The sequence below is a fragment of the Mizuhopecten yessoensis genome, unplaced genomic scaffold, assembly GCF_002113885.1.
Source record: "Mizuhopecten yessoensis strain PY_sf001 unplaced genomic scaffold, ASM211388v2 scaffold267, whole genome shotgun sequence".
In the NCBI taxonomy this organism is placed as follows: Eukaryota; Metazoa; Mollusca; class Bivalvia; order Pectinida; family Pectinidae; genus Mizuhopecten; species Mizuhopecten yessoensis.
The window spans coordinates 534,809-553,812 of record NW_018403461.1 but is presented as its reverse complement, the minus strand read 5'-3'; the positions used below and the strand labels follow the sequence as shown (position 1 = coordinate 553,812).

The 19,004-nt window shown below is 34.6% G+C and overlaps 1 protein-coding gene across 1 annotated transcript in view; it reads left to right on the top strand.

Moving 5' to 3' along the window:
* The window catches only part of LOC110445806, a 40,655-nt gene that overhangs the window by 9,115 nt on the left and 12,536 nt on the right, over nt 1-19,004 (top strand). The window contains exons 2-3 of the mRNA XM_021490603.1: nt 9,784-9,887; nt 12,535-12,645. Of these exons, the coding sequence (XP_021346278.1) occupies nt 9,787-9,887; nt 12,535-12,645 (212 nt within the window). The 5' untranslated portion in view covers nt 9,784-9,786. The remainder of the gene's footprint in view (nt 1-9,783; nt 9,888-12,534; nt 12,646-19,004) is intronic.

Below are 19,004 nucleotides of genomic sequence, written 5' to 3'. Positions count from 1 at the left end.
TTTTAAAACTAATGGAGATCACACAAAGCGTCCGTATGTATGTGGGAGTCGGAATCATATCCGTGAGTAACTTACATGCTGGCGCTAGTTACTTCTGCAAGTCACGTCGATTATGAAAATATTAGTGTTGCTGTCGAAAGAAAAATAACCATATTGTTGGTATTTTTCTCTATATTACGTTTCCCATCCCGGCATAACACAAATTGTCCTCATGCTTTCTCTTGATTATTTGGTTTCACACATTTAAGTATTTCCCTGGCACACTTAAGATATTAACCTTGTGAGCTAAAATAGTAATTGAGTATTCCGTCTTATCTTATTCCGAGTTATCTTCTCTTGAGAACAGGTATTGATTGCTACGTCATTGGTTTGTGTGAGAAAGTTACGTCGTTTTTTCAAACATTGATGACGTTACTCTCACAAACAAATGACGTAACAATCAATACCTGTTCTCAAGAGAAGATAACTCTGCAATACGCAAAGACGGAATATGCTTGGCAATCGACAATACATGGTAAATTGCAACTATTTAATACTTATTTACATATACTCAATATCCCGGAATCTAGTGGCAGGACGCCGGGCTCGTGATCGAAGATTGCTGGTTCGAGTCATGTCACGGCTCTGGGTTGTATCATGGAACAACTGATACAAATGTCAGTAGTGTCTATGTATGATACAACTGTCAGTATCGTCCATGCATGGTCATCTGTTAATATTTACATTTGCACTGCATAGTGCCTAGATAACTCTACTGGTCCCATTGTAACATATTTTCCAATGAACTGCAACGGGGATTAGGTCAGTGTAGTGATACATAATTTGTTTGCCAGAACTACTTTTATGGGCGAAATGACTCGTGTTTCAGTGAGAATTTTGAAAAGTACATTATAAATAAAAAGGAAAAATACAAAAACAGTAGAAAATAGAAATAGAATGTTGTGAAATGGTATGAAACAATGGTCTTCGGTCTCCGAAATTGGCCCACTTTCTATCGTTCCGGCCATGACCAACACATGTACCACAGCTTCAACGGAAAACACAGTCATACCCACAACAGTTTTAACAGAAAGCACAGCATCACACTTGTCTACTCCATCTTCTGCATATCAGGCTAATTCGTCTTCATTCACGTCAGATTTCTTGAGTAATTCTACCTTTCATGGATGTTCATTTACCTTCGGGAAACAGTGAAAACTTATGTCAACCGCCTCAAAACTTTCAATAATGGCCGCCTCCGCCAGCTGATCTCTGACCTAATTACCGCCAAGTGGCGATGTTCCGCTGTGTTGTGTCTTAAAATGTTATTGTATGACAGTTAAATCGCTAAATGACCACAATAGATATTAAAATGGTCACATGTTAGTATACAAATTGGTAATTGACATATATGCATTTAAATATATATTTTTTTATCAAATTGATGTGTTTACTGTGGAACTTTCTTGTTTATTGTTTTTGTCGGCCTGGTTGCCCTTGACAACGACTGTGGAATGCGAAACTAACCGGCTGTTCCGAACAATTTACCGCTGACCCAGTCGGTGTATATAAGAGTTTTAAAATAGCAATTAACAATACTCGCAACATTGCACAACTAATATTGTTGGTTTGGAATATAAATATATGGATTGGTTGTCATATTTTTGACGTTTATTGGCGTGTAAACTACATCGGGCTTGCGATATATTGAAGTATCGTCTGTATGTTTTACAGCTGTCAGTATCCTATATGTGTGATACAACTGTCAGTATCGGTCGTGTGTGATACCACTTTCCGTATCACATGGTCTGGGAAATGTAGACATCAGTTGAATTTGATATGGTTTCTAATATGGTAGGTATGTGATAATTGAGAGACGGATGAAGAGACGATTTGTATATTAAGCATTGCCAATATCTCATTGACATGTATTTGACCGATTTAGTTCCTTTGATAATTCAAACATCCTACAACAGTTCATTAAATCGCCATTCTAGGAGTGGTTCATGATCCAGTGATATATACCGCCACTACGCATGTCGAAACAAACTGTTATCCGATTAACATAGTGTAGTGGCTTAGTCGTCGGAGAGACTTTGGAACATGAAGGCTGAGTTGAACTCTCCCAATTAGCCTTTGTTACATACCCAGCTATTGTCGCCTCCATTGTAAAGATGATAGATGGTTTCGTGACTTCAGATTATCTGTGATACGAGTTCATATTCCTTCAAGCATTATTCTCTAAAATGTTTTATGCTCGAGTTATTGAATATACGCAAGGGAATGATTGTCAATTGACAAGGATTAACTACGTTTAGAAACGAGTCACAAGTGTTTGAAAAACAGTCTCAAGCGAGAAGTAGTGTACAGTATCATGTCTTTGAAATGATTCACTCTGCTCAAGAAACTATCGTTGCGTTTCGAAGCCGTCAAATTAAATACACAATATACATTTGATTGACGAGGACAGACACGTTTTTTAAATTGACAATCTAGAGCAGCCGTTACAATAGAATCCACCAGAGGAGTGCATGCAACGGCCACGAAAGTAACTGTTTTGATGTCGTCTTCCACATTCAAAATAAGAGTGAAAATCTTACCTGTCGTGGCCGTATCAGCACTTCCAATCAAATCGTATCAAACTGACAGCTAATGACACGCGTGTCAGTCCCTCAATAAAGCTCCGGCAAATGGACTAGTGATATATTTCACCGGGTTGACTTTTAACATTTTATTTTGTTAACACGAAGGACTACACGAAATTACATATACTTGATAAAATCGAAACTGTACCAACAACAACCCTGTTTTAAGGATTTTAAGGATCCCTAGCCCAATGTACTGTGGACTTTCCTATATACAGTAGTTTTCTTTTAAGAAAAGATTTATCAAAACTGTAGTCAGGCCCGAAAAAACAGTTTCCAACAATTTGTGACAGTTTTTGGCAGTAGTACGGAGATCTTTAAGTAGAGATTAACGAGACATCACATGTACACAACAAATCAAGCAGCATTACCATCATCACATGTTAGGTTAAATGATCGCCATCTTGTAAAGGGGCTACATTTTGTATATAACAAATATTACATTTAAAAATAAATGTTACAGGGATAGCCGCAGATCACGAGCAGAGCTACTGATGTAGTTAAATGAATGCGCTTCTTGATTCTGGTAATGTGAACTCGTTTTAAGTATAAAATGTAATAAAAACGTCCCATAGACACAAAATGATACAACACACAGTTGTGTCATAGTATGGTCAACTTAACCCTGGGATATCGATAATAATACATGCATCTTTCTCGTATTTATAGCGAAAGATGTTTCCAGCTTGCATATTAATCCCAAACGTCTCCTATGTCAGAGAGCATGAAACCAGTAAAGAATATTTGAGAAGCCAAACGATCTATTTATTGTATTGAAGGCCAACCATTAGGTGTTACTGTCCTTTAGACTTGTATTTTGATATTGTCATCATGGATGCAGTACGGAAAATCGTTCTACATTTCAATTTAGTATTTTATACCAGTTTTAAAGCATTACCTATAGCAGTCATGCGAAACATGCAAGATGGCATATCTGATGTCATATGTAAGTCAAGCACAAGTCCATTACAAAAGCAGTTGTTATTTGCCTAAAAGTTATTTTACTGTATGCTATTGTCATTCGTTGATCACTGTAACTACAGTACATGTGCTACATTAATCGAGATATTTTCTCTTACTTTCATTTCTTTTTAACCGCCGTTTTCTACACTGTCTTTAATGTTTCTGGGTTTAAGTTGAACGGCATCTTTGTATCTTGTTCAGTCTCTAAAAGGTAAAATAATAAGGGGCCTGTTTATACTCAAGAAACCGTCCCCATTCCTTAAGTCAGATTCTGTGCTCAAGCCCAATTTCTTATTCCAGGGATAAATTTAGGAAAAAATACTTTTGCCAATGATCTGGAAGAATTTGGGAGAGTTCTAGGGCTGAATACCATTTTCGATGTTTAAACTTGTCTTTTTGACCATGTAACATGATTTTGAGCCAGCGACAAGAAAGTAGGTTTGAGCACAGAATCCAGGCTTGAGCACAGAATCCAGGCTTGAGCACGAGAACGGCTTCATGAATATGGGCCCTGGACCCACACATGATCATTACGGCGTACGTTTTGGTGATAAACATAGCTATAACAGAGTTTGTTGTTCACAGGAAGGACCTCCGATATCACAGTTTCTCGTTAAAGTCTTACGACCCATATGAACTGGTGTTAAATTCCAATAAGTCGATACCTTCCATACACCGTCCCACAGGTATACCGTAGTGCCACTTAATTGAGGTCAATTCATCAGTCACATACGTAATTGCCAACGACAAGTAATGAAGAGTAATTAACTTTAAAAGCTAGAATAAATGGAGATTTCACCAGGACTGCCGTGATAACAGTACCTTACACAGTAATTGAATATATAAAGGTTTATATAATCATGCGCAATGTTTGATGCATGTGAAGACTAAAGACATCAAATCAATATTTCCATAATAATTAGGAATAGACAAAGGTTAACAAAGATGAATATGAGTGAGTAAGACTTAATCATCAATATTTACCATCTCATGGCATTGTCACTCTATAACCCTACCAAATTCAGTTGGCATTCATATGGGCTATGACTGCAATATGGACCGATTGTTGACGTCATTATTACAGTAACGTAAGTATGTATACAGTATATGGTTACAGTAACGTTAATATGTATACAGGATATGGTTACAGTAACGTAACTATTATACAGTATATGGTTACAGTAACGTAAATATGAATACAGTATATGGTTACAGTAACGTAAGTAGTATACAGTATATGGTTACAGTAACGTAAATATGTATACAGGATATGGTTACAGTAACGTAAATATGTAGACAGTATATGGTTACAGTAACGTAAGTATTAAACAGTATATGTTACAGTAACGTAAATATGTAAACAATATAAGGTTACAATAACGTAAGTATTATACAGTATATGGTTACAGTAACGTTAATATGTATACAGGATATGGTTACAGTAACGTAAGGATTAAACAGTATATGGTGACAGTAACGTAAATATGTAAACAATATAAGGTTACAATAACGTAAGTATTATACAGTATATGGGTACAGTGACGTAAATATGAATACAGTATATGGTTACAGTAACGTAAGTATTAAACAGTATATGGTTACAGTAACGTAAATATGTAAACAATATATGGTTACAATAACGTAAGTATTATACAGTATATGGTTACAGTGACGTAAATATATATACAGTATATTATTACAGTAACGTAAATATGTATACAGTATATAGTTACAGTAACGAAAGTATTAAACAGTATATGGTTACAGTAACGTAAATATGTATACAGTATATGGTTAAAGTAACGTAAGCATTAAACAGTATATGGTTACAGTAACGTAAATATTAAACAGTATATGGTAACAGTAACGTAAATATGTATACAGTATATGGTTACAGTAACGTAAGAATTAAACAGTATATGGTAACAGTAACGTAAATATGGATACAGTATATGGTTACAGTAACGGAAGTATTAAACAGTATATGGTAACAGTATATAGTTACAGTGACGTAAATATGAATACAGTATATGGTTACAGTAACGTAAGTATTAAACAGTATATGGTTACAGTAACGTAAGTATTAAACAATATATGGTTACAGTAACGTAAATATTAAACAGTATATGGTAACAGAAACGTAAATATGTATACAGTATATGGTTACAGTAACGTAAATATGTATACAGTTTATGGTAACAGTAACGTAAGTATTAGATAGTAAATGGTTACAGTAACGTAAGTATTAAACAGTATATGGTTACAGTAACGTAAATATGCATACAGTTTATGGTAACAGTAACTTAAGTATTAGATAGTAAATGGTTACAGTAACGTAAATATGAATACAGTATATGGTTACAGTGACGTAAATATGAATACAGTATATGGTTACAGTGACGTACATATGTATACAGTTTATGGTAACAGTAACGTAAGGATTAGATAGTAAATGGTTACAGTAACGTAAGTATTAAACAGGATATGGTTATAGTAACGTAAATATGTATACAGTTTATACAGTAACACAAATATGGTTACAGTATATGGTTACAGTGACGTAAATATGAATACAGTATATGGTTACAGTAACGTAAATATGTATACAGTTTATGGTAAAAGTTACGTAAATATGTATACAGTTTATGGTAACAGTAACACAAATATGGTTACAGTATATGGTTACAGTGACGCAAATATGTATACAGTTTATGGTAACAGTAACACAAATATGTATACAGTATATGGTTACAGTGACGTAAATATGAATACAGTATATGGTTACAGTAACGTAAATATGTATACCGTTTATGGTAAAAGTTACGTAAATATGTATACAGTTTATGGTAACAGTAACACAAATATGGTTACAGTATATGGTTACAGTGACGTACATATGTATACAGTTTATGGTAACAGTAACGTCAGTATTAAACAGTATATGGCTACAGTAACGTAAATATGTATACAGTTTATGGTAACAGTAACGTCAGTATTAAACAGTATATGGCTACAGTAACGTAAATATGTATACAGTTTATGGTAAAAGTTACGTAAATATGTATACAGTTTATGGTAACAGTAACGTAAATATGTATACAGTTTATGGTAACAGTAACGTTAATATGCATACAGTTTATGGTAACAGTAACACAAATATGGTTACAGTATATGGTTACAGTGACGTACATATGTATACAGTTTATGGTAACAGTAACGTCAGTATTAAACAGTATATGGTTACAGTAACGTAAATATGTATACAGTATATGGTTACAGTAACGTAAGTATGTATACAGTTTATGGTTACAGTGACGTAAATATGTATACAGTTGATGGTAACAGTAACACAAATATGGTTACAGTATATGGTTACAGTATATGGTTACAGTGACGTACATATGTATACAGTTTATGGTAACAGTAACGTAAGTATTAAACAGGATATGGTTACAGTAACGTAAATATGTATACAGTTTATGGTTACAGTAACGTAAATATGAATACAGTATATGGTTACAGTAACGTAAGTATTATACAGTATATGGTTACAGTAACGTTAATATGTATACAGTATATGGTTACAGTGACGTACATATGTATACAGTTTGGTTACAGTAACGTAAGTATTAAACAATATATGGTTACAGTAACGTAAATATGTATACAGTATATGGTAACAGTTACGCAAATATGTATACAGTTTATGGTTACAATAACGTAAATATGAATACAGTATATGGTTACAGTAACGTAAGTATTATACAGTGTATTGTTGTATACAGTATATGGTTACAGTGACGTAAATATGGTTACAGTATATGGTTACAGTGACGTAACTATGTATACATATGGTAACAGTAACACAAATATGGTTACAGTATATGGTTACAGTGACGTAACTATGTATACAGTTTATGGTTACAGTAACACAAATATGGTTACAGTATATGGTTACAGTGACGTAACTATGTATACAGTATATGGTTACAGTGACGTAAATATGTATACAGTTTATGGTAACAGTAACGTAAATATGTATACAGTTTATGGTTACAGTAACGTAAATATGAATACAGTATATGGTTACAGTGACGTAAATATGTATACAGTTTATGGTTACAGTGACGTAAATATGTATACAGTATATGGTTACAGTGACGTAACTATGTATACAGTATATGGTTACAGTAACGTAAATATTATACAGTGTATTGTTGTATACAGTATATGGTTACTGTAACGTTAATATGTATACAGTATATGGTTACAGTAACGTACTAGCGGGTTCTGAATATAAGTTATACAGTAAAATATATACATTGCGCATGATCAAGGGACCAAAATCTGGACAAAATCGTGACAAAGGCTGTGGGCTCTGTTATTGTCACATTTACTGTCCTTTACAAATATTTTCGTTCGATGCGGAAAGTCTCTTCTATATCCGTTCTAGGGGAATATATATTTATAAAAGTAAATTTGCACACAGCATTTATCGTGTATAAAAACATAGTCTGGGGACTATTGCTGCATGTACGATTGCCCTCGTTTAATATGATTGTTCTATTCACTTCAAACATCTTTTTCTCTTAAAAACAAATCAATCAGATAAAACAACTTTTGTTAAATATGTCAATTTTGAACAGGAAACCGCGCATGAAGTAATGTGCTCGTCAGCTGCTGTTCTGGTTATTGACCTGGCCCCAACTACATGAACGGGAAATTGAAACGTAGGGAAAACCGTTTATCCTAACTGTATATTTACTGAGAGTATCAGCAATAAACTGCAGACAGTTTGACTGCGGTACATGGTGCTGTTATACCAGTAGGTATGCAATATCGATGCAGTTTGACCTGCTCTGTGTTGTTGTGAAAACAGATCGCTCGGTACAGTTATTTGCCAACTATTTTGCCTGTCATGTCGTTATCACAAAAATATATTATCAGATATTGGAAACCAACAGTGTAGGATACTAGTGTCCAAAATATCAAGTAATTGGAAACTTTAATATATCATAAACTCTTTCACTAAAATTACAAAATAAATGTGTATTTTATGTATTCTATTCTATACAACCTGTCCTCATAACAAGATATGAGCAGTTATATTTTTAAAAGTTAAAAAGGTCGGTTATCCTAAGTTTCCTGTATGAAATTAAATAAAGAAATATTTTGTTTGAAAATTGCTGTCCCGAGAGAGCTTTCGCTTTTCAATGCTCTTCAGCTATATATATATCAGTTGTTAAAAGTGTATCACCATTTAACTGCTAATTATAGAAACGAACGTAAGAAACAGATGCCAATTTGTGCAAACTGCTAAATAAGGAAGACCTGGTGGGCTTTAGAGTATATCATGTAGTAACAGCAGTCGCTCTTTTTATGACACTACATATTTTAATTGTACATGTAATAAATATAGATTGTCTTAAAAGAAATATGTAAACTTGAAGGCAATAAATGTAGTTGATAATTATAAAGGAGTGGTAACTATAATAGACAAATGGTTTGTTATCTAAATAAAGTTAAAGAGGATTGATAGCTATACAGATGATCTCTAAATCATATATGACTGTCGTTATAGAGAGGTGATAGCTATATAAGGTGATCTCTGAGACAAATACATGCATGACTGTCGGTTATGAGACGTAATAGTTATATGTACATGTATGTACAGCCTCTTTATCCGATTTAGTTTGGTTTTTATCATGCCGACAACACAACACTAGCACAACCTGCTCATAAGTTACACATATTTGATGAGGAATTCTTATATTAGAATGTCGGTTTCAATGCATGATTCTTTGTTTGCTTATTGTCCTACTAGAACTGTAATCACACGATAAAGTTATGTTTATAACGCTGGACCACTTTACGGCATTCTTTGCCGTAAAGTGGTCATCCGGGTCTTTGTCAATAATAAAAAAAGGTATATATGTATAAGATATATTGTCATTATTGTGTAATATTGTATGCTTGGCCTATTGGTGAGGATAAGGCATTTGTTTTTGTATTAAAAGTTATAGAAGTGTGACGTAAGTTTGTTATTTTATAACGAAAAGACACAAAACTACACAAAGTCTTGGAATTGAATTGAGGACTCTGCATGATCGTATACGCTCACTTTGAAGTAAATCTATAAAACCGTACCTGAGTTATTTCATACCATTAATTTATGTATTTCTTCTTTCCTATCCAGAGCATGCCCACAATAACGCCAGAATACCTGGTTTTGACGTTCATGGTAATATTTGTTGCTGGTATGGTCAATGCTAGGCCAAAAATTGGACGAAGATTTTGCGCGTAAGTATATTCAGTCAGGCGTATTAATAGGGCTCTGTGTGTTTAGTAAACAATATACTCGAGTTTTATTTGAAACTAGCATTATGAATAGATTGGAAATGCCCATGAAGAGTATCATTTTTGTGAACCAGAAGTTCCTACCTATAGTTCCCCGTTCCGTGAAAAGAAAAACGGAATTGGGAACCAGACCCTTATTCCGTTTAAAAACTGAAATAACACCATCAATGGAACTTTGACCAAAATCCTAGTTCTGTTTCATATATCATAACCAGCCTCTTATAAACCATTGGGAACTCCAATTATGTTTCCTCTTAAACGGAACTGGGAACAAGACCCCAGTTCCGTATGTAAACGTATAACGGGTTTTTTTGTAATTCTTTCCCTGTCTATCTCGCAAAACGCAAAGTCCAAGGCGCATAGTTATATCTGAATCCAGTACGGGACTCGAACCCACAACTTTTCAGACAAATATTAAGACTACCATAGCCTCTATAAAGGAATTGGTCTTATACGTTCGCATTTTTTTTTATCTATTTTTTAGTATGCATTGGAAACGCTTTTAACTGTATGACTATTGCTTTGAAAAATCCTTCCTTGAAAGACACACATAACTAGTCAAAATTGATCAGAAAAAAATATCCGAGTATTCCAACTACGATGGGGCCCAACAAAGATTAAAAGTATGTACCTCCAATAATTATATTGTAGCCCTAAGTAATTATATATAACTGAGTGATCAGGTCACACCTCCGATAATTATATTGTAGCCCTAAGTAATTATATATAACTGAGTGATTAGGTCACACCTCCGATAATTATATTGTAGCCCTAAGTAACTGAGTTATCATGTCAAATGTACAGCACAGTGCCAAAAGTATTCGCGAATTCCCCGGATTGACTCTTTTATTCATGCATCTCCAACCTCTTTTTTTTCATTGAATTGAATACCCTGAAAGAGTATTAATTATTGTTTTCATCTTTTTTCCCAATGAATGTTTTACAAAGTATGATGACTTATTTTTGAAAATAAAATTCCACTGCCATTATTTTGTAAAACAAAGAGCAAAATGGCATCGTAATATCGATTTCAATGAGAACTTTACATATTTCGAAAACCGATTAACAGAATTAAAAGTTTATCGGATTATTAATATAGAAAAGTAACATTCAGTTATTAAATGTGTTTCAATAGCGCTATTATGAGCCTCAGAAAATTCCATTAAAAAAAGGAAAATACACGATTTAGAATAAATTTTGAGACACCGCGAATACCTTATGCACGGTGCTGTAGTAGGGTGGCCCATTCTATAGGGAACTTCTGGTATATATGAGATACTACAGAGCAATTCTCTACTGTATTGCCTGCAATGAAACAGGTGTGTTACGCCTCGATTTCTCACCTCAACACGATTTCTCATTTGTTGAGAAACTATGCAAAACATACCACTGGGCGAGAAATCGTTCTATTGGTGAGAAATCGTTCTATGGGTGAGAAATCGTGCTATTGGTGAGAAATCGTGGCGTTACAAGGGCTCCCTAAATTATTAGACCATGTAAGGGGATGATACATTTCTCACATGTCTTCTTCTTTCGCACGAGAGTGGCGGTAATCATCTGCACAAAAATATTTTTGTTTAACATAGGCATATTTTATCAGTAATAACTTGTTTTCTGTTATGTATTTTGTGATGAAATACTGTTAATAGAAACAGTTTATATTTTTGTTATTGAGTGTGCTTATATATTGTGTTATATGTTTTTGTCTTGAAAAAGGGTTGGACGGCTTCTACAATATTAAAAAGGAGCGAGATACTCCGACTATTCAACTTTGTTCTGTCCACACTTACGACATTGAGTGTTTCAGTCTATGGATGTACATTGTATAAATGTTAATAATTTCGTGGGTTTTGGCTGTGGTGACATCAATACTAAGCCGATAATACATTAAGTATATTGGAAAAATTATGTATGTACTCAATCGTTTAGGAGGCAGATTAGTTTAGTGGTAGGACGCCAGGCTCGTGACCGAAGGATTGCGGGTTCGAGACACGTCACGGCACTGTGTTGCATCTTTGAAAAAGATTATTCACTTCGCTTGTTCCAGTCTACTCAGCTGTAAATGAGTATGTAGTTGGGCAGTACTAGAATTGTTGAATGCTAGCTATGAGCGCAAAAATGGCAGCACCGACTGTATGCGGGGAGTTGAAAAAGATATTGGCAGGTTGCAAATGCCCTATAACCACGGATAATAATTTGTGAACCGCTTTGACACGACCTGCGAACTAGGTTGTGATAAAGCGGTATATACGAACATCGAAATAGTATTTATTATTGTATATGTTTTAATAGTTTATGTATTGTGCAGGGCTGTAGAGTGGTTCTGTAAGCTGGACGTGGCTCTGTTTCAGGTGTCCTATAACAATGCCTAAAGTAATAATACTAGTAGTATACAATCAATAGAATTAGTGAAAGGCAGTAATTGATCGTATTCTTGTAGGGATTTGCCTCATACAAGTAGAATGTAGGACGTGATCATTATGGTTCGATTGAATCTGTTGCGGTATAATAACATTTGCCTCTTTGTTAATCGTCAACTGTTTTGGTTAATAAGCTGTAACTAAATAAGTCATTTGTCTTTGATTTTCAGACATTACCCCTTTGCTCCCCGATGTTTGGGTGTGGCAGCGAAAAGGGATGGAGAAGAGGCAAATAAAATGGCTAACGGTGGTTTACCAGACTATGGCGACATTGCTTCATTGTACGTATACTGCCTTGCTTTAGACTAACCTTTTATCGCTAACCTGGCAATTATACCCCCGCAACGAAGTTAGTGGATATACTGGAATCAGCATGTCCCTCCGTCCGTCCGTAGAAAATATTTATTCGGACAACTCCTTCTAATGCAATGGACATATTTCAACGAAACTTTCCAGATATGATAACTACCCCATAATACTATCCCTTGACGTTGTGCAATTAAGATTGCACCAATTGGAGTACCTGTATATTGCTATCTTTTGCTCAAATTCATCGATACATGAAAATGTAAAAAAAAACAACGACGAAGCGGTTAATTTTGAATGCGCTATAATAAGTTATGTAGCCATATTCCCTGATCTGTGTGTGGTATTGCTTTTATTACATACCTACAATCGTCATTTAAAAACCTTTTGCAATTTCTACAAATCAATGCTCGTTATTGACCCCTTATGTTCGCTTTGTGTCCCGAGCAACCATGGCGTCCAAAACGGCGTCGATGACGTAATATTTCAGTAGCATGAAATGGCGCTAATTGGTTAAAACCGATTCCTGTTTCAATACATCGATTTTGATCAATGGCTTATTCCCGATGAGTCCCAGGCAAAATGAGTTCTGGCTACTGGTGGAATATAGTATCTGCTTTTACCACAGTGTTAAATACGCATGAAAAAGACTGTATCCCCAAGGTAAATTTCACCTGATATGTAATAAATTCCATTATACATTTTTTGGCATAATATTTTGCTTTGAAACCAGTGTAAATGAAAACAATATTTTAGTTGTTTGTAATCAACATCAGGCAATCAAATCATTGTCTACATCACGCCTGACACTTGTTATCCCCTCGCAACGCAAGTTCGCAACGAAAGTTCGAGGGGATATCGGATTCGCCCGTTCGTACGTACGAACGTATATACGTACGTACGTATGTTAACTCTTTGTTATAGCTCTAGCAACTTCATTCCAACGGAAATTCATGAAACTTCATATAAGTATTTGGCATGGCAATGCCGTGAACGATTTAGCATTTCGGTTTTCTGCGTCGAGTGTTAAGGTCACTGTTACTATTTTTAGAAAAAGAACTTTGTCATCGTTATAGCTATTTCCTTACTAAACGGAATTTCATGAAACGTCATACAAGTGTTTGTTATGTCAATACCTTGAACAAGTTCGCGTTTCGGGTTTCTATATTGAAGGTTAATGTCACTGTTACTATTTTTAGAAACGTTTTTGTCATCGCTATACCGACTTTATTCCTCAATTGAAGAAAAATATATTGTTCATCGAAGAATGCAGTCACTAGAGCAGATACTGATACATCATTGGATTTTGTGAATGCGAGAGAATTTGTATCACTTGTGATATACCTTGTTATTATATTAAGCCACGTATATCTGACTTAATAGTATACTGGTTTTAAATTTGTTGACAAACGTGTTTTAAACCCGTGTATAACAAAATTGGAAGTCTTGAAGATATAGATTGTCTTTGACCAAACCCTATCCTTGGAAGTAAGTAACTGGAGATAAATGTAACAATGTTGCTTACAATTCTACCTTAACAGGAAATCTTCTGTTCTCAAGGTAAAAAATACAAGAAGATGTATGGACTCTAGCATTCCCTTAGATATCAAATAGATGTAAATCCTGTAATCACGTTATACTAGGATTATGCCAGCATCATAACGGTACCCTGATGGCCTCTTTAACTGTAACAATACATAAGAACAGTCCACAAAAATTTAAACCGTGATACATTAATTCTCTCAAATCAATGTATAAGGTGACAGTGATGCTGGGCCTGGCTTGTCTTGTCTCCTTGTCGGCCTCTTAGAGGCACGTGGGTTTTACATTGCTAACGAGGGAGTAGTTAAGATTGCTTAATGTCGTCTAACTAAATAGAACAATCAAATAGAAGACGCTGGCTATATATAGACACCCTGTATATGACTAACACCAGTAGGTAACTCTTCTATTTAACATTGCTCATATATGTTTGCTGTAAATAATTATACAGCTAAACTTGTGTTAAGTAGTAATATAAAGTAATGAATGAATTATACAAGATATGATCAAGGTCAAAACATTTCCTAAATTTCGGAAATAATGTCAGGATTTTCAATTATTCAAGTTCACAAAGGTAAAACACAGCACGGAGTTTATTAGCACATGAACGGGATCTCGTGATTTCAGCCTCAATTTCAAATATTTCTTCCTGACACAAGAAGTACATTTAATATCATCACTATGAAAAAAGTGATTGACTTGCGTTTCGAATAAAAGCAATGAATACCTACCACTGCTGGTCGGAGATCGAATAAACACTTTCGGTTATCTACAGCATGAACGTAAGAGAACCTAATTTTGGAACCCACTCAAAAAGAACAAAAACAAAACGTAGACATATAGTGACATACCTGTTATATACACCGTATTAAATACAGCACTACAATACAGACAATGACACACCTGTTATATATACCGTATTAACTACAGGACTACAATACAGCCAGTGACATACCTGTTATATATACCGTATTAACTACAGAACTTCAATACAGACAGTGACATACCTGTTATATATACCGTATTAACTACAGAACTACAATACAGACTGTGACTACCTGTTATATATACCGTATTAACAACAGAACTACAATACAGACAACGACTACCTGTTATATATACCGTATTAACTACAGAACTTCAATACAGACAGTGACTACCTCTTATATATACCGTATTAACTACAGAACTTCAATACAGACAGTGACATACCTGTTATATATACCGTATTAACTACAGAACTACAATACAGAACGTGACTACCTGTTATATATACCGTATTAACTACAGAACTACAATACATACAACGACTACCTGTTATATATACCGTATTAACTACAGATCTACAATACAGACAACGACTACCTGTTATATATACCGTATTAACTACAGAAATACAATACATACAATGACACACCTGTTATATATACCGTATTAACTACAGGACTACAACACAGACAGTGACACATCTGTTATATATACCGTATTAACTACAGGACTACAACACAGACAGTGACACATCTGTTATATATACCGTATTAACTACAGGACTACAACACAGACAGTGACACATCTGTTATATATACCGTATTAACTACAGGACTACAACACAGACAGTGACACATCTGTTATATATACCGTATTAACTACAGGACTACAATACAGACAGTGATACACCTGTTATATATACCGTATTAACTACATGACTACAATACAGACAGTGACACAAATGTTATATATACCGTATTAACTACAGAACTACAATACAGACAACGACTACCTGTTATATATCCCGTATTAACTACAGAACTACAATACAGACAATGACACACCTGTTATATATCCCGTATTAACTACAGAACTACAATACAGACAGTGACACACCTGTTATATATCCCGTATTAACTACAGAACTACAATACAGACAGTAACACATCTGTTATATATACCGTATTAACTACAGGACTACAACACAGACAGTGACACATCTGTTATATATACCGTATTAACTACAGGACTACAACACAGACAGTGACACATCTGTTATATATACCGTATTAACTACAGACCTTCAATACAGACAGTGACACATCTGTTATATATACCGTATTAACTACAGAACAACGATACAGACAGTGACTACCTGTTATATATACCGTATTAACTACAGGACTACAATACAGACAATGACACACCTGTTATATATACTGTATTAACTACAGACCTACAATACAGACCCTGACTCACCTGTTATATATACCGTATGAACTACAGACCTACAATACAGACAATGACACATCTGTTATATATACCGTATTAACTACAGACCTACAATACAGACAATGACACATCTGTTATATATACCGTATTAACTACAGGACTACAATACAGACAGTGATACACCTGTTATATATACCGTATTAACTACATGACTACAATACAGACAGTGACACAAATGTTATATATACCGTATTAACTACAGAACTACAATACACACAGTGACACACCTGTTATATATACCGTATTAACTACAGGACTACAACACAGACAGTGACACATCTGTTATATATACCGTATTAACTACAGGACTACAACACAGACAGTGACACATCTGTTATATATACCGTATTAACTACAGACCTTCAATACAGACAGTGACACATCTGTTATATATACCGTATTAACTACAGGACTACAACACAGACAGTGACACATCTGTTATATATACCGTATTAACTACAGGACTACAATACAGACAATGACACACCTGTTATATATACTGTATTAACTACAGACCTACAATACAGACCCTGACACACCTGTTATATATACCGTATGAACTACAGACCTACAATACAGACAGTGACACATCTGTTATATATACCGTATTAACTACAGGACTACAACACAGACAGTGACACATCTGTTATATATACCGTATTAACTACAGGACTACAACACAGACAGTGACACATCTGTTATATATACCGTATTAACTACAGGACTACAATACAGACAATGACACACCTGTTATATATACCGTATTAACTACAGACCTACAATACAGACCCTGACACACCTGTTATATATACCGTATGAACTACAGACCTACAATACAGACAGTGACACACCTGTTATATATACCGTATTAACTACAGAACTACAATACAGACAGTGACACACCTGTTATATATACCGTATTAACTACAGAACTACAATACAGACAGTGACACACCTGTTATATATACCGTATTAACTACAGAACTACAATACAGACAGTGACACACCTGTTATATATACCGTATTAACTACAGAACTACAATACAGACAGTGACACACCTGTTATATATACCGTATTAACTACAGAACTACAATACAGACAGTGACACACCTGTTATATATACCGTATTAACTACAGAACTACAATACAGACAGTGACACACCTGTTATATATACCGTATTAACTACAGAACTACAATACAGACAGTGACACACCTGTTATATATACCGTATTAACTACAGAACTACAATACAGACAGTGACACACCTGTTATATATACCGTATTAACTACAGAACTACAATACAGACAGTGACACACCTGTTATATATACCGTATTAACTACAGAACTACAATACAGACAGTGACACACCTGTTATATATACCGTATTAACTACAGAACTACAATACAGACAGTGACACACCTGTTATATATACCGTATTAACTACAGAACTACAATACAGACAGTGACACACCTGTTATATATACCGTATTAACTACAGAACTACAATACAGACAGTGACACACCTGTTATATATACCGTATTAACTACAGAACTACAATACAGACAGTGACACACCTGTTATATATACCGTATTAACTACAGAACTACAATACAGACAGTGACACACCTGTTATATATACCGTATTAACTACAGAACTACAATACAGACAGTGACACACCTGTTATATATACCGTATTAACTACAGAACTACAATACAGACAGTGACACACCTGTTATATATACCGTATTAACTACAGAACTACAATACAGACAGTGACACACCTGTTATATATACCGTATTAACTACAGAACTACAATACAGACAGTGACACACCTGTTATATATACCGTATTAACTACAGAACTACAATACAGACAGTGACACACCTGTTATATATACCGTATTAACTACAGAACTACAATACAGACAGTGACACACCTGTTATATATACCGTATTAACTACAGAACTACAATACAGACAGTGACACACCTGTTATATATACCGTATTAACTACAGAACTACAATACAGACAGTGACACACCTGTTATATATACCGTATTAACTACAGAACTACAATACAGACAGTGACACACCTGTTATATATACCGTATTAACTACAGAACTACAATACAGACAGTGACACACCTGTTATATATACCGTATTAACTACAGAACTACAATACAGACAGTGACACACCTGTTATATATACCGTATTAACTACAGAACTACAATACAGACAGTGACACACCTGTTATATATACCGTATTAACTACAGAACTACAATACAGACAGTGACACACCTGTTATATATACCGTATTAACTACAGAACTACAATACAGACAGTGACACACCTGTTATATATACCGTATTAACTACAGAACTACAATACAGACAGTGACACACCTGTTATATATACCGTATTAACTACAGAACTACAATACAGACAGTGACACACCTGTTATATATACCGTATTAACTACAGAACTACAATACAGACAGTGACA